The following is a 24,031-nucleotide window of genomic DNA, read 5'->3' on the forward strand; positions in this document are numbered from 1 at the left end:
GATGTCTCAACACCACTCGTCCCTTTATGACTACTTTTACTGTTCCTGTTCAGTTTCTTCCTTCAAACCAAAGCTGTAAATCTCTGACCCTTGATTCAACACAGTTGTTGGAGTAAGCAAACACAGAAACCAGCTAATGTTTCACCATGAAAAACAGGAGAAGCATAAAAAATATTTAATTTACTCCAATCAAACAAGTGTCCTTTTAAATGCTCTACAGGAAATACTTGTCTTAAATGGCAGACTTAATTTATACTGTGTATATATCAGGCTGCAGATAGCTTATTCAGAGTATTACTAATGTTAACAGTAGCACTTCATCACAATATACAGGTTTGATAGGCTCTTAATATTTAGAAACTGATTGGTGTACACAACCAATCACACAACAGAAACACAGCTAATGAGCTCCCTCTAATACTGTAATGCATATAGATATCATCTGAATATCAAAATATGATACACAATTCATACATTCACAAAACATATGTCATTTATCTTATACATACATCTATACAATTATGAAACCAGATGTCTAATTATAAAAGATACAAATTTGGAACTAGCATAACGTTCAACTCAACTTGCATTTTGAGACCATAGAAATGAGACAGGTCTAAATGTACAAAAGGAAAAAAAGAAATCTTAATTAAAATGTGGCACTTGAACTTATCCTCTGCTACATTCGTGACACAGTCAGTGCACTTGCTTGGCAGTGCTGTATCGATCAAAAAAAAAAAAATCACAGATAATACACAAATAATGTTGTTTTTGTTTTGCTTCTTTTTTTTTTTAACAAGAAATCTTGTTGGCATTTCACATTTTAAATTAACACATTTTTTCTCTGCTCTTCCTTCTTACAACAAAAGTTTGACATTTTGGAAAATATTTTGCTTTCTTGCCAAAAGTTAGAAAAGAGCACTATGTCTGTACACACAACTACACAACTAGGCTATAATCAGTAGGAAGTTTACTTAGCTGAGCAGAAAGACATGGAAAAAGGGAGGAAACAGAAACAGTCTGGCTCTGTCTAAATGTCACAAAATCTGCCTGCTTCTAAAGTCAATGACCAACACTTTATACCTTGTTTGATCCATATAAAAAGTGTAAAAATTACAATTTATGAATTGTCATCTTTAGACAGAGCCAAGTTGTTCCCCTTTTCAGTCTCTATGCTAAGCTAATGGCTGCTAGCTGCAGACCTGTATTTAACTGACAGATGTTGGGATACAGTCACATATGAGTGACTGCGGGCGAGTGACCATCACCTGCTGAGGGGATATTGGCACCGAATGTGGGCAGTGCTGGATGTGACTCACATGCAAAGCTAGTTTGCTTGCTAATGTTAGCTAGCTTGCAAATAAATACCGGGAAATGTGACGTTATTGGTACATTTTCAATTTTACGGCCAATAACGCACTTTATTGGGTGGTTTATCACATAGACTGTATATAAAGATAGATGACATGACAGCTCCCCAAAAGTGAAGCCAAAACATCTCAATTGCCCCCTGGTGGCTGGCTGCAGTATAGGTCATAAACTTGCCCCATCCATGTCAGCGAATAGGATATGGGTCAAACTAAAAACTCAAAATACACGTCAAATAAATTTTTCCCAAATATGGTTTTTGTCAGTGAAGATACGCTGCTGTATGTTGAAGTGGTATTGAAGATGTGAATTTTCCTTGCCACCAGAAGCAAATGTTTTATTTGTGCCTTCACTCGCACTGAATGGAACTAATTGGGAGGTGAATATTCACCACTGCTAATTTTAATGTATGTGTAACCGTAGCCTTAGAATGGAATCGATCATCTCATCAAACTCTCTTCAAGAAAGCAAAGAAGTGTCCTTTCATTATTTATCTGTAACTGCTTATCCTGTTCAGAATCACAGGGCCTATCCCAGCTGACACTGGGTGAAAGGCAGGTTACACCCTGGACAGGTCAGCAGACTATCACAGGGCTGACACACGGAGACAGACAACCACGCAAGCCCACATTCACACCTCTGGACAATTTAGAGTCACCAATTAATGTATCTTGTATGTCTTTGGACTTGCAAACAAGTTTTCTTTCCAAAATGTTGAATTATTCCTTTAAAACTTTCACTTTCTTTCATTCCTGGTAGAGCACAAAACACACAATGTGTAACATAAAACATATTTTCTAAAAATATTGTTGACAAATCGGATTGTTTTGCATTACATACAAACTATATTCACCATTTAGTCGCCCTGTTTTAAATCAGCAAACTCATCTGCTTATGTCGCCTATGTTTCTCAGATAAATCTATTTATATTAATTAATTTACATACATAGACAATCTTAGTTGTTTGTCTCATAAGCACAAAATCTATTTTATCCTAAAAGCTTATGTTAGCATATAAATATATGTTTGTAATTGGCAAATTCTTTTGTTATTATAGACAACATCTAAAAGAGTTTTAAAATGTGGCGCCTTCTTGTTCACCCTTATCATGTAACAGCTATCAGTTATAGAGTGAAAATGACTCGTCACACAGAATGACTGTTTCCTTATATATCATCATATACAGCACAAGTCATTAGAAACTTGAAAACAGTACAACTGGTAATGTTCAGTGTGCACCCTCACAGAGTTGAGGAGCTTTGCTTGAAGTCTCTGAGGATGACAGAGGCGTATGTCACATTTGTAGGACTGCACAAAATCGACTCGGACACCGGTGAATTGGGGAACGGGCTCACTGGAGGAGCAGCGCAATCTCGAAAAGGGGACGGAGGCATCAGAGCCAGAGAGTCCTCCATGGCTAATTTGACCGCGACCAAGTCCTCCTCTTCATGAATCTGGGCATTGTTGTACATGTAACCATGGAGAAGGCCAAACTGCTCGTTCTCCATCTCCTCCTCCTCTAAAGGGGAGGTGGGCTCCTCATTGAATGGGTCCAGCTGCAGTGGCAGGACCGGGTCCTGCTGGATGAGGTGGGCCTGGTGGTATACGGGCATGCCGCCGCTCACGGCCTCAGGCATGCTGATCATATCATTGAGCTCAGGGATGTCACTGTTGAATTTACAAACCATTGCCTTCTCCTGTAGGTGGTCCATGATGATGTTTTGGGGGAGAATGCAATTTGGCTGCACATGATGAGGTGTATAGAGCTCCACCTCCTCCACGTCTTTTGTCAGCCCACAGGGAATTTGCCCATGAGGCATCATAGGCGGAGTGACAGGGGGATTGTATCTGATAGGGTCACTCTCGTCCTCCTCAGCCACATTGTACAAGGTCTTAGTGCTAAGGTCTGAGAATTCCAGGCCTCTGTTTTGGTAGGTATTAGTTAAGGGTTTGATGACAGCCATCTGATTGGAACCTGCTTCCTGTCTCTTCACATGCACTGACAGTCTGTGCCACGTGTGATCCCCTTTTGGAGGATGTCTTGCACCTGGTTCAGACCATGACACAGACTTTCCATTAGAACTATGAACAGAATAAAGACGGCTGTTACTTCACAGGAACCGAGAAAAGTAGAGACACAAAAAGCATTTCTGGTTCATGCAAGAGAGAATGATCTAGTAGTCTTAAAAAATGAAAAATATTTATGTAGAAAATATGTTGCATGTAATATTCCAGGGTATCTGCAGGTCTTGAAGCTCATGAACCCACACTGGGCAAGTGTTGATTTATCAACAACTTAAATGAACTTAAATACACAAACGTTCCATCTAATTCATTCATGCATTCATTCTATCCTGCTTATCTGGGACCAGGTCACATTATTTAATTAGTTATATTATTAGGAATTATTGTTAGATTTTGCTTGAAAGTACCAAAAAGGAAGGATATAAATAATTCTAGGCCATATTGTCCCTGCTGGTTTTCCATATTTTGGCCGGTATCTAACTAAAATGGAAAGAGTCTCTGTCTGTATGTCCTCCGGTCTTCTCAACAACCATTAGAGATGGGTGGTTCAATCCTGTGGGTTTTGGTATTAATTCCTTTAAAAAAAATATTGATAATAAAAACATATAAATCAAAAACACTTCCAAATGTTGTCAGTACTTTTGTCCCATGTTTGTGCCAAAGCAGCCCTGATATTTAGCTGGCACATGACACATGATTGTGGAAACCTGTGACATCAGAACAGCTCCTTTAGATAGAAATACAGCAGGATGCACTATTAGTGACAAGAATGTGCCACACAGCAGCAACATGAGTAACCTATTTAAACATTTAAAAACAGCACACCTTGAAAGTTATGAGAAAGCTAAACAAAAAAAAGATACCCATGATACATTAGTAATATATTTAAAGCAGCTGTGCGGAACTTTTTTTTCCGCATATTTATTTTAACCCAACAGCGACAAAAAAGCCTTTCTCTATATGGCTATTTACTGTAGCCTTGGTCGGGTCGGACACAGCGGAAGTCAGCAAACCAGAATACAGCACCCGGAGGCGGAAGTAAGTCTGCACGCCCGCAGCGGCCCACAGCCATTAAACCACAGAAGAAGAAGGAGCCGTGTTTACAGAGAGTGTTCTGCGAGTAAGCAGTGCGCAACGGGCATTGCTGAACACATAACAGTTTTACCAGATGTATCTATAAGGACTTGGTTGTACTTTCAATGTCACGGCGGATAAAGAAGGAGCACCATCTAAAAGAAAAAGAACAGAAGAAGGCTAAACGGGACAGTGATAGGGCCTGAGCCCAAACAGGCGTAAACCTCGGTTGGGCATTCGCCAAGTAGAGAGAGCTGAGAGATTTGAAAGGTTTAAAAATTGATCCCGAGTTGGCCCTTTTCCTAATCGACAGGTATGTAATTTTTCTTTTTATTTAGAGAATATACCGCAACTTGTTAGACATTATTTCACTTCAATATATGATGACACGGAAGTTATAAGCAAGCTAAATGTAATGTTAGCTGATGTGAACCGCTTTTGTCTAGTAACGTTACAACAAACGCCACAAAATTATCTGTGAAATTCAGAGCTACACCAGAACATTTATGATTTTCCTCTCGCTCTCCAAAACAAATGCATGCGAGATTTTACGACACCAGGCTGTGGGTGTCATACCGCTTCGACCAAAGGGGGCGCTATAATCAACAAAAATGTAAAGTTCCGCACAGCTGCTTTAATATTAATGGTCAGTAAGTGTGAGTGTGATTTTCCTTAAGTGTAATGATCTCTTTGTTTAATAAAAAGAAAAGTCACATAACCATTTAAGAAATGGTCAGTATAGGTAAATTGTTAAAACTGTAACAAAATTATCTGTATAATGTATAGTACATGCAGTGGTTCTCAAATGGTGTGCTGCGGCACACTGGTGTACCATGATGCCAGTCCATGTGTGCCATGCGATTTTGTTTATTATTATGATGATTATTATTATTATTATTATTATTATTATTATTATTATTCAGTTTAATTTAATTCAGTTCAATTCAATTCAATTTAATTTAATTTAATTTAAAAAACCTTCATGGGGAACCTTTTTGTCACTGTTGGCCCCTGGGGATTATTAGTGTCTGACATATCAAAAGCCCTGATTGGCAGCCAGTGTGAGGGATGATAACATTTAAAAGGAGAAGGCTGTGAGTGAGATAATGGATCGATTTATTATACGGAGCAAATTATAACAAAGCACCAGCGAAGACGACCTACCGCTGAAAGAAAAGAAAAAAGTCAGTAGACAATATTCTGAAAGCTGCCTGTCTTATTTTATCTTATTTCAATCATCTAATGTCATGATAAGAGTGTTTACACACAATATAGAAGCTATTGTGCTGCTTTTGTGATATAATTACAGGTGTGCCTTGAGATTTTGGCTAGCCCTTTGGTGTGCCTTGGGCTCAAAAAGTTTAAAAACCACTGGTATATAGTGTCCATAGTGTATCTGTATAGTACAGTGGATTATGTACACACTGTGTAGTGTAAGGAGAGGGGACCCATATTAACTGTTACACCACTGAACAGCATGCTGGGTACAGCTCGCACTCCGTCGCTTGCTACAGCACATTTAAGAGCAGATGAAGGAAGAGAGACTGGAGATGTTACACTGTAGTGAACTCAAACATTTCAAGCAGTGATGTGACTTTCAGAATGAACACTTTTGTTGCCAGAAATTGTGACCATACAATGTTCACATGTGCTTTTTACCCAAATATATTCACGGGGACACAGCTATGTCATAAAAAAAAGCATTCTTGGGATCCAAGGAAGTGCACTGTCAAGTGTGAAGTTGTTTAGATGAACGGTTCTTGAGAAAGCTGCAAGCAGCAGCCAAACAATTGGCCCTTTCCGAAGAGGCACTACTCTACTGTAAAAACACGCATTAAAATTGAATTCTTGTGGTATTAAAAAGGTCCAAAAGAGTTTTAAATTTATTTGGTGAAACCTGCAGAAACCCTGTAATCTGTATTTATGATCCCACTTGTCCTCCCTCAGCACACAGAGATGCTTGTTTTAATTTTATTATGAGTTCAAAGGTTAGAATGGCTGTGTGAATTGAACACTGACCTACATCCGTCACACTTTATAACAGGTGTCCCTATGAAAGTAAATACAGTAAGACATCAGGTCCCCTCTGAGAGGGAATTACAGTAAAACCAGCATCCCTGAGGTGCCTCAGGAGCAGGACTCACAGACTCAGTTAATGAACCTACCTGCCGTTTCCAGTGTTCTTCTTCCTTTTGAACATATTCAGCAGGCTGTTACTTCGGCAGGCAACTTTGCCATCGCCGACGTGCATGCGCACCGCATCAGAGGTGGTGAACGCGCTACGCACGTTTCGCTCAGGTTTGGCAATGATGATGTACATCTTTGGCGTGAACATACAGCCCAAAGCTACAGTCACACTGAGGCTTACAGAGAAGGATGTGGTGATGATCTTGTAGTTGCTGCCAAAGTAGATTGGCACAAACGCCAGCCATATTATACATGTGGTGTACATGGTGAAGGCGATGTATTTGGCTTCGTTGAAATTTGCGGGGACATTGCGGGTCTTGAAGGCATAATATGTGCAGCTCATGATAAGCAAGCCGTTGTAGCCCAGAGGGGCAACAACACCAACGTTGCTGGTGTTGCAGATGAGGAAGACTTCTCTGATGCTGGGGTAGGATTTAATGGGTTCAGGAGGCTCCATGATGATGAGGGTGATCTCCAAGGTGAGCTGGACACTGATCAGGATGAAAGCAATGACCACTTGAGCCCAAGCACTCATGAACCTTGGTTTCCTTGTGCAAATCTTCTTCTTGCTCCCCGCTAAAATACGGGCAATGCGGTTGGTTTTGGTTACCAGAGCGGAGTAGCACATGGCAGCCGAGAGCCCGACAAGCAGCCTCTGGAGGTAGCAGGAGGTCACGGTGGGACGGGCGATGAGGGTGAAAGGACACAGATAGCCCAGAAAGATCCCTGCGAGGATGATGTAGCAGAGCTCCCTGCTGGAGGATTTGACCACGGGTGTGTCGCGATATAAAACAAAGATGAAGGCAACAAATGACGTGACCAGGATGCCCAGGCAGGAGAAAACCACCTGGATAATGGACTCTGGATTGCTCCACTCCAGGTAGCGCAGGGGAATTGGCTCACAGCCTGAAAGAAAGAATAAAGACATGACAATATAAACACATAGCCAAAATACACTAAAAGCAGCTCATCAAACTTTTATCACTGCAGCATCAGCTTGGTGGTTATCCTTATCATTTAGACAAAAATTACCTAAATAAAAGATCAATTTGAGGAAGAATTGAGCAAAAAGTTTTTTTTTAAAAGGTTTAGCGTATGGGGCACATTCAAAATTAATCAAATACATTTTAGCCTGAGAAAATACAGTAAGTCTCAAAGTAGGTTTTTAGCTCAACTATAAATAAACCCCTTTCTACTCAGCCACGGCCAGGCTGGGCTGCAGCCAGCGGAGGAGGGGGCCAATGCAGCAGGACAAAGTAAATCACTGCGTTTTTCATGGATCCAAGTACGATCTCCGTTCTGCGCCATGCTGAGAACACACTTTGAATATCTAATTTATGTTGTTTTACTTATTTATTGTATAACAGCAGGAGGGTTCAAGTTAGAAAACTGCACATGAATAATTTTTATGTCATCCCCGTGCTCCACATTTTCCCGTTTCTGTGTGTTCCTAAAGGTCTTGTGGTAAAAAAAATAATAAACAGTATGGAGGCAGGATGATCCTATTAAGAAAGTGTCTTGTCTTTGAACAGCACAGAAGGCCTTTGAAAGTGGGCCAGAAGAGTGGTAAGTGAAGTAGGGCTGCTGTCGGATGAAATGGTGAAGATGATGAATGGCTCTCAGGTGTCATGGGAAAGCAATGAAAATAGGACAGACCAGGTTTATGAAATAGCGCTGCAAAAATCTTAGCAGGACAAACTGTTCGGAGAACAGGTGGGGTGGGGAGTATCAAAGCTTGGAGGAACTTAACTTTCTTCAGAGCCTCTAATAAGACCAAAGAATCTCCTCTTGTCTCCGAAAGCATCAATCATGCAACAGGAACTCAGCCTGTGGCCACTAAAGCAACCTAAATTCATCTAAATTTAAAAGTGAAAATTGCAGAACAGCAAAATCTTATGTTCTAGTTCATATGGGGCTTTTTGTCTTGAGGGGGGTTTTGCAGGGAAATTAAATTCTGGTTATTTAAAGCAACAGTTTGGAATTTTGGAAAATACATTTGTTAACTTTCTTGCCTAGAGTTATGTGACGAGATTGAAACCACTCACTTATCTGTCTGATAAATATAAAGCTACAGTCAGAGGCCCGTTGGCTTAGCTTTTAGCTTTAAGACTGGAAACAGGGGAAACAGAAAGCTTTACTCTGTCTAATAATCTAATTTGTTTAATCCCTACCTGAGCTCTAGCAAAGGATATCTGCATACGTTTGCAGAGTCTGTAGGTAATGCTACAAGATTTCGGTATCGGAAGCATTCAGGCTTCTGTTTGTAGTCTGAGTAGCACTGACCCAGGGGCGTAGTGGACGCAGGATACGTAGGGTACATCATATCTGTCCCCTATGTCCCCCGCACTTTTCCACACTGGAAATCAAGTTCGACAGCTGTCCAGCGGTGTCCTGGATACACCGTGAGTGGGCGGGCTAGGTGCACACTTGCTGCATCTTTTGTGATCACAGCAGAGAGGTGTGCGCCCTCTGTTGCCTCTCTAAGTGCCAAGTGGGGTCGATGTACTGTATGTTTGAACACAAATGAACAGCAAACAAGCCAGCAAGAGGCAGAAAACTCTGCATTCGATCTTTATATCAAACCATGTAAGTTAAGTTACATGGTTTTTGATAACAGTTTGCTGATGTTAAAAGATGATCTCTTACAGTCATCAGGTGTTTTTGATTATTTGGTTTGGTTCCTTAGCCGCTACAGAGAAGTGGAGAATATTTCAATAAATATTTCAAAACTGTCTCACTCCAGAACAATCTGTCCCCTTCACTTCTGTAATAATGGCTGCATTCCTGTATTGACCAATCACGTCCACATGGGCTTTGGTTGCCTGTAGGTCAGTGTGGAGAGCAAAACTGGCAAAACACGTTGGCCGAAATGCAGTCTTGGAACCTATCAGCTATTGCCTGATGATGATTCAGGTTTTTATAAGTTTTCTTGGAATTTATTTTCTGCATTCATATGCAGGTATCTGTTTATAGAGATTAGCCAAAATGTTACCTGTACCTGTCTCAAGTTGCTAATTCAACTGTAAATAACAAGGGATGGTTGGAAGAGGGAGTCTTGGCCCAAATATCCACTATGCCAGAGCTCCAAAAATATTAGCATTTGCCCTAAGAGGCTTTATTGTCATCAAACGATAGCTAATGGCTTCTGAGATTGGTCCAAATAAGAACAACAACAACAACAACAAAACCCTTGGGATTTTACAGATGGTTATGCGTCAAACGATTTCTTGGCTGGGATCACAGATTTATCAAAGTCCTGTCATCTTCACGAGATTGCCTGTCAATCCAACACATTCTCGACCTCGTCACAACAACGTTTGGTCATGGACTTTCCATGTCCAGATGATGTTCTGGGACGCCGTGTCAAGTTCTTTCTGTTACATACATTATCCTCTTTCAAAATATACTTCAGTTTTCTTCTGTCTCTTTTAAAATAAATGCGCTACATCAGTACAACAATGCAAATTGACTTTTTTTCCCCTCCAACAACTAACACATGGTTGGGTTTAGGCAACAAAAGGACGTGGTTAGGTTTAGGAAAAAAGAGCGGGGTTTGGCTTTATAATCTTACGGGATGCAAACACCACTCTCACGGGTGAAAGTCCCATCCACCACCCCTTCCACCTGTGCTACTTGGACTTTAGCTGCCTTAACTTTCATTCTTGTCCCACCACATTTCCCCCTGATGCCATGAGCACTGTTAAACTATAATAGGGACCGGCCACATATCATGCCGACATTAAGGGTGACTTTTTTCCTCAGTGTCTGACGCCGCATTTTGCCGATTTCAGAGTGAGACCGGGTTGGTCAACCACTGGAGACTCTATGAAGTTGGTGCTCCCATCCAAGAATAAAGAATAAAGATATAGATGGTATAAAGAATAGTCTGACACATCACCCCGTAAAACCACAAATTGTTGTTTTAACACTTTGTTTTAGTAAAGATTAAACAGAAGATATATGATGTGTTAAATATTAATTTGCACAGAGCCATGCTAAGCAGTTTCCTCTTGTTTCCAGTCTCTATGCTAAGCTAAGCTAACTGCCTGCTTGCTGGAGTCTTATATCTAACTTAGAAAAGGTGGTGTCAATCTTCTCGTCTAACTCTTGGGGGGAGAAGGTAATGTGATAATTCCCCAAAATGTCAAACTACTCCTCTAAAAGAAAAAAAGTGAAGTCCTCTGTACAGTGTCCCAGGCAGGTGAGAGTTTGCAGCAAGAGGTAAGTGGAGAGTAATCAGTGCAAGCCCACCTTCCAGTTCTTCATCTGGCCACCAGCCCAGCTCACAGGCCTTACATGTGAACTCGTCCTGAACGTACTCGTTGTCCTTACAGGCGGTGCAGATCCAGCAGCAGCTCACTTCTCCCTTTCTGATCACCTGGTCGACAAAACATGGAGAAATGTAAAAAAAAAAAAAAAAAAATCCTGCTGCGGGCAGGATGATTAAAGGCCTTTATTAATGACCAGCTGACATGTATAGCTGCAGATGTGATGGCTTATTAGAAAGTGAGAAACCCATGAGCTTATTAATGGATTTCAAACATTTAGAAATTCATTATTAGCCTACTAAATAGAAAGAGCAAACATCAGTCAATGTGTTTTTTTTACAACCTGGGAACCCCAAAAAGTTCTTAATAATGGTGCAAAGCAATGCAAAGTCAGACATGTGTAGTTACAACATGAATCAGGACAGTAACTGAAGGATTTGTCCCTCACCTTGATCTCTCCTTTGGAGCAGGGCTCGCTGCAGACAGAGCGAACCATGTCACTGCGGTTCATCTGCATCATTTCATCATCCAGACTGAGAATGCCCTCATGCCAGGAGCCGATGTTGATGTAGTCATAAACACCGGGCTCCACACGCTGAAAGTTCATAATCTCGTACCTGATCGTGGACAGAAAGCCATGAGTTAGCGAAGACAGGACTTAACAAGGTTTTGGATCAATTCTTAAAGGGGAAGTAATGCGAGTTTTACTGCCACTTAGAAGAAAAACAGGACAGTGTATCAGCAGGGGGCCCGTTGGGCTCTCAATCAATATTTGTGACTCAGGGATAATTTTGCCAGGTGCGGCTATGTCTTCAGTCTCTCAATAAAAACTCCCCACTGGAATTTAGAAACACTCCTAAACTCACAATGCAATTTTAGTTGCTCTAACTAGAAACAAGCAGGATTATTAATGGGAGATTTTAGCACATGTATCATTGAAGTGGCCAGACAAGTGCTTCAAACCCTGATATGACTAACAAACAGCAACCAGTAAATTATTCTAAACTCAACAGGCATTATTAATGTCGACATAAACGTAGCCTTAATTGTTCTCTAAAATAACTTCTTCATGTGCACCGATGGGAGTTTGAGCATCTCCTGAAATATAAATTCAAAATATTCCGCCCTTGAAAGGTTATGTGGGGGATGCTGTATAATAAATGTGGGGTGCTGCGTATTAATATTTGGCTTTTGCCTGAAATCAGACAGAATTGTCGGCTCGTTACACTCTGGTGGAGTGGTTGGATTCCAAGGTCAAACAGCTGCTGAATAAATGTAACATAATGATGGTTATTTTTAGTTTTCAGCAAAACAAAAGAAATGGGGGGGGCAGATTTGAAAAACAAATGTCCATTTCACTAACAAATTAATCCGTGTCCTGCAACAAGAATATGCTGATCACTGAATTCACACAAACTAAATGATGCAGAAACTTTACACTAGGTTTAAAGCACACAATATGGTGTTAATTACATTTTACACCTATTAACTTTTTTAAAACAGATTTTTAAATGTTATTTTTCATCTGATTCTGAGTGGTTCATGATTATTTAAATTATAGTACATGTTTTCCTCCTACTTGCAGTGCTGTTTATCAGTCTAGATTGCTTTGGTGTGAGTTGCAGAGTGTTGGAGATATCAGCCATAGAGAAGTCTGCCTTTCCCTCTAATAATAGAACTAGATGGCACTCAGCTTGTGGTGCTCAAAGTGCCAAAAAATACATTTGGAAAACTCAGCATCAATGTCTCTTTCCAGAGATCATGACCTGGTTACTCAAAATAATCCACAGACCTTGTTGTGAGTAGCTTTATGTAGGAACTATTTTCTTTCTATCCAACCCACCAGCCGTATCACCGTGCAGAAGGAAGCGTGCATCTGCTGCTAGCTCACCTAGCACCACTGAGCTAGCTATTGTTGCAGCTCAGCCGAGGAGGATGCCATTAAAGTTTACATCTTGCTCTGTCAGGAGCACAAGCCTTTTGTGCTTGAATAGATGCACGTTTCCTTCTGTGCCGCACTGTTAAAGTCATTGACAAGGTTTTGTCAATAATGTTTTTTCCATGACGAAAACAAGACGATGACGAGCTAAAAATAGATCTTGATAATAAAAACTTTACCTCCAGACTAACATGTTGCAGATTAAGAAAAAAATTATGCTTTACTTTAATTATTTTTATGCTTCTTAACAGTCAGATCAATCAGTCAGTTTACAATGTTAATTGTGCGTTCATTGTAAATGTTAGTTCACAATGAACCTGTGTACAAATCCTGGCTGTCTCAGACAAGCAGTTTCTGAAACCATAAATAGAGAGATGTTGAGCTTTTCAAATGATGATCAATAAGTTTGTGCTTGTAAATCGACAATTAAACCTGTTAGAAGACTGCTGGAGAAATGACAGTTTGTAAGTGTGCAGAAATTATTTGTAGTTGTAGAGAAAAATTGTCTGAATGAAATCTTCATATAACCTGTCAAATTGATTCTAATTTCTGATGCATAAATTAGCTTCACTAGATTAGTTAATAAAACATATAGAAAACATATTGACTAAAAACTGATTAAAACGTTTCAAATTTTTGTTGACTAAAACTAAAACAGACTAAAACTATGAAGGACAAAAATGACTTAAATGTGATTGAAATGAATAAGCATTTTAATTTCAAGATTAAGACTGAATCTAAAATAGCTGTCAAAATTAACACTAACACAAATTGCGGCACAGTGATACGGTTCGCGAGTGTAGATTGGTAGAAAGAGAAATAGACAGAAAATAGTTCCTACATATCTGCTCACAACAAGGTCTGTGGATTATCTTGAGTAACCAGGTTATGATATCTGGAAAGAGACATTGCTGTTGAGTTTCTCAAATGTACCATTTTTGGCGCTATGAGCACCACAAGCTGAGTGCCATCTAGTTCTATTATATTGGAGTGAAGGCAGACATCTCTACAGCCGATATCTCCAACACTCGGCAACTCACACCAAATCAATCTAGACTGATAAACAGCACTACAGGTAAGAAGAAAAAGTTTGTTTTAAGTTTTAAATGCATTACATGTAACAGAGTATTTCTGAACTGGTATTTGTATTTTTACTGAAGTCAACAATCTGGGCATGTCCTCCACTTTGCAGTATTTCTACAAGTATGTGGGACGTGTGTTTTACCTTCCAGGTGAGTCGCCGTTCTCGTCAAACCAAATGTCCTCTCCAGACACACCTGTGAAGGACGTCTTGAGAAGAAAGTCCAGTAAATGGCTGCCATCAATGGGCTTCATGTTCTCACAGAGTCCCACATGACCAGGGCAGAGTATAGCATGCATGTCATGCAGCCCGTGGGCCATGGCATAGATAGCATTGATGACGAAGCCCATCTTGCTGTCTTGAACGTAGTTGTCCTCCAGACTTTCATAACCTGCCCACACATGAGAGAACAGTAAGGATTCATTTCCAGGACAGCTCTTTATTTTTGTTTTGTTTTTAAGGGAAAGCCTTACAGGAGGAGCCTGATTGCTGCAAGCAGTAGCATGTCATGTGTTATGCTGTAGGATACTCCCAGGTGTACTGTACAGGTGTTTCTAGCATGATGTAACATATTACAAAGGAGTGATAGGGTGCTCACAGATGCATTCTTGTAATTATTCTCTGAATACAGGCAGCGAGCTTCACGCCGCTTTGCCTCAGTGGGAGACTGCTTTAAAAGAACTGGAAGCCTCAGAAAATGGCTTCAAAGAAACCTTGTTACCATGGCAAGACACTCCGTTTCTGCATTCATGAGTCAGGATTCAATTAGAGTTGGTCTAAAATACTGTGCCGCCGAGATTGTGTCTCCTCAAGCAGAAAAATGAACCAACTATTCTCACGTGTTCAGGATTCTGTCCGCATTGTGTTTTTCCTCAGACAAACACGATGAGTGAACGAGACAAACAGCGTGTGATGTCAAACACACCCTATCAGTTCAGTGTAATGCAAGCTAGAAGCAGAGTAAGCAGGTTTTTAAGTTGCTTTGTGTTAAAGGAGGATGTAGACCTAGTGTTAGTGCAAAGAGCTGCACCATGCATTCAGTTCATTCAGGTAAAACAGTAGACAGGTATGTTTGGCAGTTCCTGGAGTTGAAGATGAACATTTTTATCCCATCCTTAAGTGAAGAGCAGACAACTCTTGTAAAATCAGCACTTTGTAGTGAAGGTAAAACTTTTTAAATCTTTCTGTCAACCAAATAACTGTACTCACAATCTTGCATCCTGTTTAGCTGCGGGTCTTTGGTAGAGTTCACACATGTAAGTTTAGACCATACGGTGAAGCATATTTTCACTGTAGCACTCTGTACTACACAACCAGAGCCTATGAATTTTAATATATAAAAAGTGAAACGTCGTCCACACTGGAGATGATGCCTCAGCCTACACTATCTGTCACCTGAATCTGATCCAAAAATCCCTGTTTCATATTTTATGCAAAGGAAATGGAGTGTGATGTAGCGACTGATAATGTAATATCTGATGGAGAATTACACAGCTCGCCAAAATGTAACTGAACTTTCCCCTAGATGGGAATCATCATGTGTTCTTTATGATTACAGTTTAAGATATTCAAGATAAGTTAATGCGATGATACTTTAATATGGACCCCAAATTTTTATTATAGTGCCTGAAAGAATATATTTATACTGTCGTTAGTTGAGTACCCTAAGTTAAAGTTAGCACATACACAAATCTTTGGACAAAACAAAACACACTAATGTTTTGACCTGGTCTCTTTGATCTAAAGTTATTAGGGGATAATACTTTGAGATAATAGGAGATAATGAATTCTCTTGTTCCTTTCTTCTTCTTTTTTTTTTTTTTTTTTTTACTAAATGTCTTTAAAAAATTATAATAGTTCTTGGTACAGAGTCAAGATATCTATTAAGTAATTTTTTTTACTGTTGCAACACAGGGACTGTAGGTCTTTTTTCCCCTTAATATTTTCTCAATATTTATTCTATTGAGTTGAGGGAAACGTATCTATTTTTTTTCTGTTTTCTTAAATTTTGTATACTATCATGTCATTCTGTCTCCAAATGCTCCTGTATAGTTTCTACATTTTCTCTATTAGTTTATGTCAAGCTTGGTATTTATTTCTGTTAATTTTAATACTTCCTGTATTTCTATCTTTAATTGTGCTGCTGCAACGACCAAATTTTCCCCCAAGGATCAATAAAGTTGCATCTTATCTAATATTGTTTTTCATTTTTAAGTAATAAAATATCAATTATACTGACATTTATGTGGTGTGTGTGTGTGTGTGTGTGTGTGGGTGTGTGTGTTTCCTTACAAACTTGACCAAAGACAATTTTCTACCTATGTCGACGATAAAATTGTATTCTATACTTTTTCTTGTAATGTTGTTCTGTCACAATGTTAGTTGATGCAAAAAATTTTCTACTCCATGTCAAAAAAAAAAGATTTTTCATCTGATTCTGACTTTTTTTTGATTATTAAAATACAAAGCATTTTTTTACATTATACATTATTCTGAAACAAACAACTGTGCATAATAAACACTCATACGTTTGGCACTTTACGTGTATTTTGATGTTAATGCTTTTGTACTTAAAGGGACAGTTCACCTCAAAACTAAAAATACATATTTTTCATCTTACCCATAGTGCTATTTATCAATGTATAGATTGTTTTGGGGTGAGTTGCTGAGTGTCGAAGATATTGGCTGTAAAGATGTGGAATTAGATGGCACTCGGTATGTGGTGCTCAAAGACAGGTTTCCACCTATGTGGACGATAAACTGGTGTTCTATCCTAATAATAATAATAGTTCAATCTTCATCTATCACAATGTTAGTTGAAGCAACTCTAGATGTAGATTTAAAACCTTTAAAAACATTTACTATTCCATTTTTAAAAAACTTGTTTAAAGGTTGGTGAAGGCTTAGTAGAAATATTGACTCACCCTTCTAGTTACATAATTTTTCATTTACATTGTCAGTCGCTGCATTTGTCCTTCTCTCTAAAATCTGTAAGACAGGATTCATACACTGCACAAACCAACATTTAACTGTGTGAAACACAAGGCTGACAAGCTTTAGGCGCATCATCAATCGCTGGTGTTTCTCACCACTTGTGTTAGATCAAGTAATGATCGTTAAAAAAGGGACTGCTGGGAAACCGGCTGCCTGTGCAAACAAACACATAAACAGTAAATTCAGTTGGGTAGCAGCTGGGTGAGCGTCCGATGGGAACTGCTGGTGATGACCTAGTTTAACAGCTCCTTGGCTTTGACGCTTGCCTCACTCGCTGAGCTGTGTGAGCTTCAGTCATGATGCAATGATGTCACGATGTCAGCATGCAAGCAGAGGGCCTAGTACTGCTGCACGTCGGGATTAGTCGGCTTCAAGACAACTGAACCTTCTCTCTCCAAATATGAGCAAAACTGCAAAAACTGAAAGTAGGAGTTATCTGTTGTGATATGGCTTCACTAGTTCTGTGGCTACATGCAACTCAAGCCGATCAGCCATCTCACTGAAATGTTATTGGGCTGTTTTGTACGACTCAAGGCCACAAAGGGTGTGAGAGCACAGAGCAGTTAAATCATTGGGCTCTCACTGCAGTGTGACAGAAAACAAATAAAAACATCCCAATAGCTTCATATATTAGAGGTTAACTGAGATTAATAGTATGTTTAGAGATAAATAAGAACATAAACTGACCACTTAAATGATCGCTTCATGTGATTAAACCTTAATATCAGTCAACCTCTATGTATATTGCCAAAGTGAGGAGCGTTATGGTTCCATTCAGAGGGATTCACTCACCGTCCTGGAGCTCTACACCAAAAAAATATAAATAATATTATAAAAAAAAACAACAGAAGTGACAGGACAGCAAACAATAACTCTATCTCCACTTATGAGGCATAAATAAATACTCTATTAAGTGCTATTAAAATGTGATGCCTTGTAGAAATGGATAAAAGCTTGAGGTATGTGCATAATAAAGAAGAGAGGCTCTATTCTCATAAATAATGTGCAAACGCTGCAAAGGAATAAAAGATTAAAACAACTGCAGGAACTGAGGTGCGATGGCAAAAACAAATTCACTTGAAAAAACCTTGAGAGCTGCCAACTGAAAAGTACAATTATTATTTTTTTGCTGCATGCATCATTTTATATTTACGTTTATCAATATGATGAATTTGAAATAATTTAAAAATGATTACTGGATGTTTATGGAAACAGCAACCTCATAAATTAAGATTGAAAACGTAAATATATATTCTGTAGATATATTTGTAAAAGAAACATGTATGAGCAGTATGTAAAAATATGTTTTGGAAACATGCTTGCTGAGCATTGTTTCGAGAAACCAAGAACTTAAGCTAATGAATTTATTCTGTTCCTTTGTAAAAGAAAAGGATTTAATTTACCTAGTTCATCATCCTCTGTAAAGCCACGCGTCACAGAAATGAACAATATAAAAATATGTGTTATTGGATTGACTCAGAGAGAATTCCGCCCTCTGGCAGTCTAATTCATTATTAAAGACTGTGTTCCAGTTTACGGGGCCTTCTGGCATCGTCCTCTGGGTATTGCACACATCAGAACAGTTCAAAAAGACAAGCTGATGTGCACGCTGGCGTAAAAAATGTAAACCAGGAAAAAAACTGCAGGAAACATCATAATTGCCTGACAAATTGTTTAGCTACCTGAGCAGTTTCGTGCATAATTCAGGTTCTCCAGTGGGTGTCCGGGAAGGCGGCACTGGAAGCGGTACTGCCAGAACTCAGGGAACCACGGGTTACGGGTGTTGGTGCTGAGCTTGAGCTTCAGGAAGTAGTCGTCGAAGGAGGAGACCTCTTCAGACTGCAGCTTCACGGTGATGCCGCCCACAGCCTCCTGTTCATACCCCTCCACCACCTCAACTCGGTCTGCCCAGCCATCACTGCAGAGAGGAGCACACTGCATATAGTAACACTGGAGCCAGCCCCAGTCTGTGCCTCTCATGTGTTCACATTAGAGTCACAGAGCTAAATATCTGTTTGAAAATAAAAAACAGAAGGTTATTTACAACACTATTTTCTGAAGGAATTTACAGAATCCTTTAAAGACTTTTTCAATCATCTTAATAGCAGCTGTAAATGACAGTGCTTAATCCAACATGAATTTAAGGTGTTACACAGGTTACACCAAAATTAAGCCACTGCATTTTCCCTGAAGTGTCAATATAATGTGACTTATGTATAATTCTGCAGAGTCACTTTCATTTATAGCTTTATCCCCTGCACTGTAAGCTGGTTAAGTACCAGGATGACATTTTTAAAGTTATGTTCAAAGGTGGTTGGTGCTGCAATCCAATTCGTGGCTCTCATGGCCTTGTAACAGCAAATAATATTACACTGTAACACTGGAAAGCACAAGGAAAAGCTTCAGTACACTGGCAGGATAATTTGTCAGGTACCCTTCACCTGAAAAGATGCAGGTTTGCTTTCAAGGACAAACTCGAGCATTGTAGGAACATTTGGCCTCCGTCATTTTTAAAAACACTCAATTTATATGAACTAAGGCAAAATTTCAAAAGTCTTAATATTAACTGTAATGTCTATATTGGTGTTACTTCTTATTATTTCATATTTTCACTCAGATATAACACATATTTTTCATGTGTTTTGCAAAACACGCACACATCATTTCCAGTTACCTGGACAGAAAACAAGTCAGAAAAATCTTTTTTATCAAGCAGGACGCAAGATCATTTCTCTTCTCGATGGTTAGAGGAGTCTTTGAGGATTCTGGAAATACCTTTATAATGTCAGTACCTAAGGGCACTTGACACTTTTGAAGAGTGTCGCTTGACAGATATTAAAGAACAGTTTGACATTTTTAATTTATGTTTCAGAATAATATTTCAGTTGTCTCCATATTAACCAGAGACCCCTTGTGTTTTCATCCGAGTCTATTTCTGTTGTGTTTAGTGCATAATCTGCACAGACAGCTGTTTGAAATAACAGACACAGCCTGCTGTATATGTGTTTTCTAACTTATTAACCATATATTTATTGATTGATCAGCTCCCAGTCTTGGCCTGTGAGCAGCAGATTCCCCTCACTTGCTTCGGTGGGCGGTGACATAAAATCAGTGAATCAATTAATATGAACAATGTTGATTTCCTCCTTTGGTGCTGACATGATTTTTTTTTTTTTGGTTTCGTAAACATCTGCTGTCTGTCAGCCTGGTGATGGCAGTTTGGCCAGCCGTGGTTCTTTAAGCTGCCTCTGCGGACAGAGATGCTGAATGCAAGTCAGCGTCGATGTGGATTTAAAACTATGACAGTAACACTACTGACACTTTTTTCTGTCACAAGTGTCACTCATGTCAAGCGCCACTCCTTAAAAGTGCTGAGCTCCCAAACATAAATTAGGCTCAAGTGTTGTTAAAGATCTAGTGTGCAGGATTTAGTGGATTTAGCAACCAGCTGAAACTTCCCCTATGTGCCAAGAATGTAGAAGAATTAACCAAAAACCAAACGCTGTCTATAGAGACAATGTTGCAGCTGAAGGATTACGAGCTTATGTGTTTGCTTAGAGGTCTGCAACAAGGACTATCAAACCTCCAGCTTTAACAGCTATTAGCAACGGGAGATGTGAGCAACATCCTTATCATTCCCCTTGTTTATATTTTTGGCATTCTGTATATTTTAGATTTTGGAAATCTGTTTATTGATATTTGCACACATTGTATTTCCACTTTGTTCTTTAGCTGCTGCACAACACTTCCCCTCAGGATGACTAACGTGCTGTCTTATTGTTTCTTATTTGAAGTCAAATAAAATGAAATCCTTTTGCTGAGAAAAAAAATCTGAAAGAAATTCAGTATGATGAGTAACAAACAGTATTCTGCACCTGGCAAAAGGGAAACTGTTGTTTTAGGATGCAGCTGAAGCTCCAGAAGTCTGTGACAGTGTTATGTTTGAAGCTACATGCAGCCTCACTAACAAGCCTCACACTGAATCCTGCAGACACCTCCTCCCTTTTGTTGCTCTGACTTTGTTTCCCTTTCAGCCTTCCCACTGCGGGGCGTGGAGCGCTCTCTGTACTTGCTGAAAGAACTCAAAAAAAAAAAAAAAAAAGAGAAAAGTCTCCCAGTCCACAGACACAATCACAAGTCCGGTGAGAATTCACAGATTAGTAGTGTAGCAGTACAATCTGCCCCGGAGAGAAACGAGCCTCCACACAGACTCTCACGTGTGATTCTGTCCCTCCGATGGTCATAGTTTGTATTTATAGCTGACATGTTAGCCTGTTTGAAAATCAATCCTGCATTGAATCCTCTCACAAAAGATCATGCCGATGAGACACATGCTTTTGTTTGACACTTCAGATTTGAATCAATAAAAAAAAAAACCTCCCCTCATTTCAGTTGCAAATGCAGCTCGAGTGTTTCTAAGCAGTGTGGGATCAAATCTGTGATGCATATATGTGATAGTGTGCTTGCATGAGTGAGAAATGAAGGGGGAGAGCAGTGGATGTGGAGGGGTCTTAAATAGCAGCGTTCTAAGGATGATTTGGCACAAAAACAACTCCCTAGAATGCAACAACAAACTGACTATAATAAACATTACAAATCATTTTCCTGGCCACAATATGCGAATCCTCACAAGCAGAATGGTAATTTTCTTATAAGGTATGACAACTGGAACGTATGGACACAAAAACTGTATGAAATGACTTCAAAGCAAATGCCAACAGTTAGGCCAGTGGTTATACTAATTTATGTTTTTGCTTATTGACAGTTCGATTCAGTCTGACAAAGCCTGACAACATGAATAAATTAATTACATGAAAAAGGCTGTCAAACCTACAATAAGATCTAATTTGCTTTGCAAATCAATTCATCATTTGCATCTCGTTTAAAGATAGCAGCGAGGCTCCAGGGATGGCAGTGTCCATCATTTTGTTTCAGACTGAAATTTCTTAACAACTGTTAGATTAATTTTTATCTAATTTTGCACAAACTTTAATGGTCCCCAGGAAAGGACGATGATATCTTTGGTGATCCCCTGACTTTTCATGTGGCCCCATTTGAGGTTGTAACATGATGTGGGGCAGGCTTTTGCATTGTATCTTCAATGGTAAATTGTTAAAGTATAGTCTAGTCTTTAGGCCACTCAAGGCACTTTTACACTACGTTACATTCACCCACTGACCAACACATCCACAAACTGGTGGTCGTGGCTACCATACATGGTGCCACCTGTTACTCAGCAACCATTCACAAGCTCTCACACACCGATGGAACAGCCATCGGGAGCAATTTGGGGTTCGGTATCTTGCCCAAAGATACTTCAATATGTGGACTGGAGGAGCCGAGGATCGAACAGTCGATCTTCTGAATTAGTGGACAACCTGCTCTATTTCTGAGCCACAGCCGCTCCTTGACACAGTGGGTTGGAGTACCTTGATGCAGAAGAAGTGAGTTGACTCATGTGACTAACAACAGGTTTGCAGTTAAGGTTTACGCAACAAAACTACTTGTTTTGTCTAAGTAAAAGATTGTGGTTGAGCTAAGCCATGTAACTCCCGTAAATAACAACTGATGGGACAAAATAAGTCAGCACTGACTTTTACTTTGACACAAAATAAAAACACTGGTATCCTGGGTCAAAGTCTGGTGTTTGTTGGACTCATCTACCTCAACTCCCACCCACCCTAAGCAGACGTTTGTGCTCTTTATACTACATCCGTTGCTCTGAATGTCTAATAATTATGTGGATGTGTTTGAATTGAAGTCTGTTGAAAGTGCGCTAAAGGGTGCGGGAACATTAGCCAAGCGGTGTATTTTGATGCCCTGAGAGTAAGACCAGGCTGGAGGTTGACATATACTGAAATGTCTCCATCTTAGCATTTGTTATTATCTATCTAATGTTTAGTAGTAAAGGCAAGAATATAAAGAAAGACCCAGTGTCACATACCACACGCTGATGATGTTAGTATTTAGCTTAAAGCACAGCTATAAATAAGTACGGGTGTAGACTCTGTAGTGTTAGTATAATGTCGATTCTAAATCATTTTGTGATTTAAAGGTGGAGTCTGTGATTCTCGTCCAATATACTTTCTGTCAAAATCAATGAAATATATTGTCCTCAAGGTCAGCTTACTGTCACTTTGTATAAGCTGAAAAATTCTGGTGTTCATACACAGCCCTGGCTCTTTAAAGGGTACACAAATAAAGTGGCTTATATCGAGCTTCACAACAGTGTTGTAGCCATAGCAACAGGGAGCGTTCATGCTCGTGCACAGGTCAGGGGACAGGCCATGGGGAAAGAGAAAGGCAGTTGGCATTTATCTGAGAGTTTGACTGTTGAATCAACATGGTCTCACTACCAACTTGTCAAATACTGATGTTAGGTCAGTGGCCCTCAGCAGCAGTTGTCGACGCATCAAGGTGTGGTATGACACAACCCGGGCGGTGGCATTTTTAACAGTCAGAGCAACTGCCATAGTGTAAAGAGCAAGAAAGTCTGCACCAGGTGGGCTGGTCAAACAGACTCCAGACTTTCAACTTCGAGACTTGGAGGTTGTTTAATGTGTGAAACCAAAACTCATTATGCTTCCATATTTCATTAAGTGTGTGCTATGTGTAGCATAAAATGCCAGTGTCTTATGTCACATGATGTTACTTTACATTAGTAACAAACTCATTTTAGCCAAACCATGATGTGTTTTATTTCACCTTTACCACGTACTTTTGTTGTCTAAACTTAAGAAATTAAACCTGAAAATGAAGGTGTTTTTTAACCTATGTTCTAAGTTTACTTAAAAAAGAGACTGTTTGCATTTACTGAACAGAAACTGTACATTTCCTGTGAAAAAGAAAGTTTATTTTGAAATGGCACAATGCATGTCACTAGGATAAATTGGCATGCTGTCCCTGAGTATCTAAAACTAATGCTGGAGGGGTACCAAGGGCGTCATAACTTGACATGTAGGGCCACTGAACAAGCGTCAGTATTTTATAAGCTGGGAGTGAATGTGTTGGTTCAATACCTATAGTGAATGACACTGTGTTAAGAAACTACTGATGTCATAATGATGCTGTTCTAAAGCTGCACAACATGTTGTT

At 39.5% G+C, this 24,031-nt stretch overlaps 1 protein-coding gene across 4 annotated transcripts in view; it reads right to left on the reverse strand.

The window, feature by feature from the left end:
- Nucleotides 1-166: 166 nt before the first annotated feature.
- The window catches only part of grm1b (glutamate receptor, metabotropic 1b), a 35,281-nt gene continuing 11,416 nt past the window's right edge, over nucleotides 167-24,031 (reverse strand). For 2 of the 4 annotated variants that reach the window (XM_049595293.1, XM_049595295.1), the window contains exons 4-10: nucleotides 18,619-18,854; nucleotides 18,340-18,354; nucleotides 14,087-14,333; nucleotides 11,371-11,539; nucleotides 10,906-11,032; nucleotides 6,633-7,560; nucleotides 167-3,450 (exon numbers count right to left, since the gene is read on the reverse strand). In XM_049595293.1, the coding sequence (XP_049451250.1) occupies nucleotides 2,610-3,450; nucleotides 6,633-7,560; nucleotides 10,906-11,032; nucleotides 11,371-11,539; nucleotides 14,087-14,333; nucleotides 18,340-18,354; nucleotides 18,619-18,854 (2,563 nt within the window). In that variant the 3' untranslated portion in view covers nucleotides 167-2,609. The remainder of the gene's footprint in view (nucleotides 3,451-6,632; nucleotides 7,561-10,905; nucleotides 11,033-11,370; nucleotides 11,540-14,086; nucleotides 14,334-18,339; nucleotides 18,355-18,618; nucleotides 18,855-24,031) is intronic. The other 2 variants (XM_049595297.1, XM_049595296.1) reach the window with 2 other exon arrangements.

Source organism: Epinephelus fuscoguttatus, linkage group LG14 (assembly GCF_011397635.1).
Source record: "Epinephelus fuscoguttatus linkage group LG14, E.fuscoguttatus.final_Chr_v1".
Classification (NCBI taxonomy): Eukaryota; Metazoa; Chordata; class Actinopteri; order Perciformes; family Serranidae; genus Epinephelus; species Epinephelus fuscoguttatus.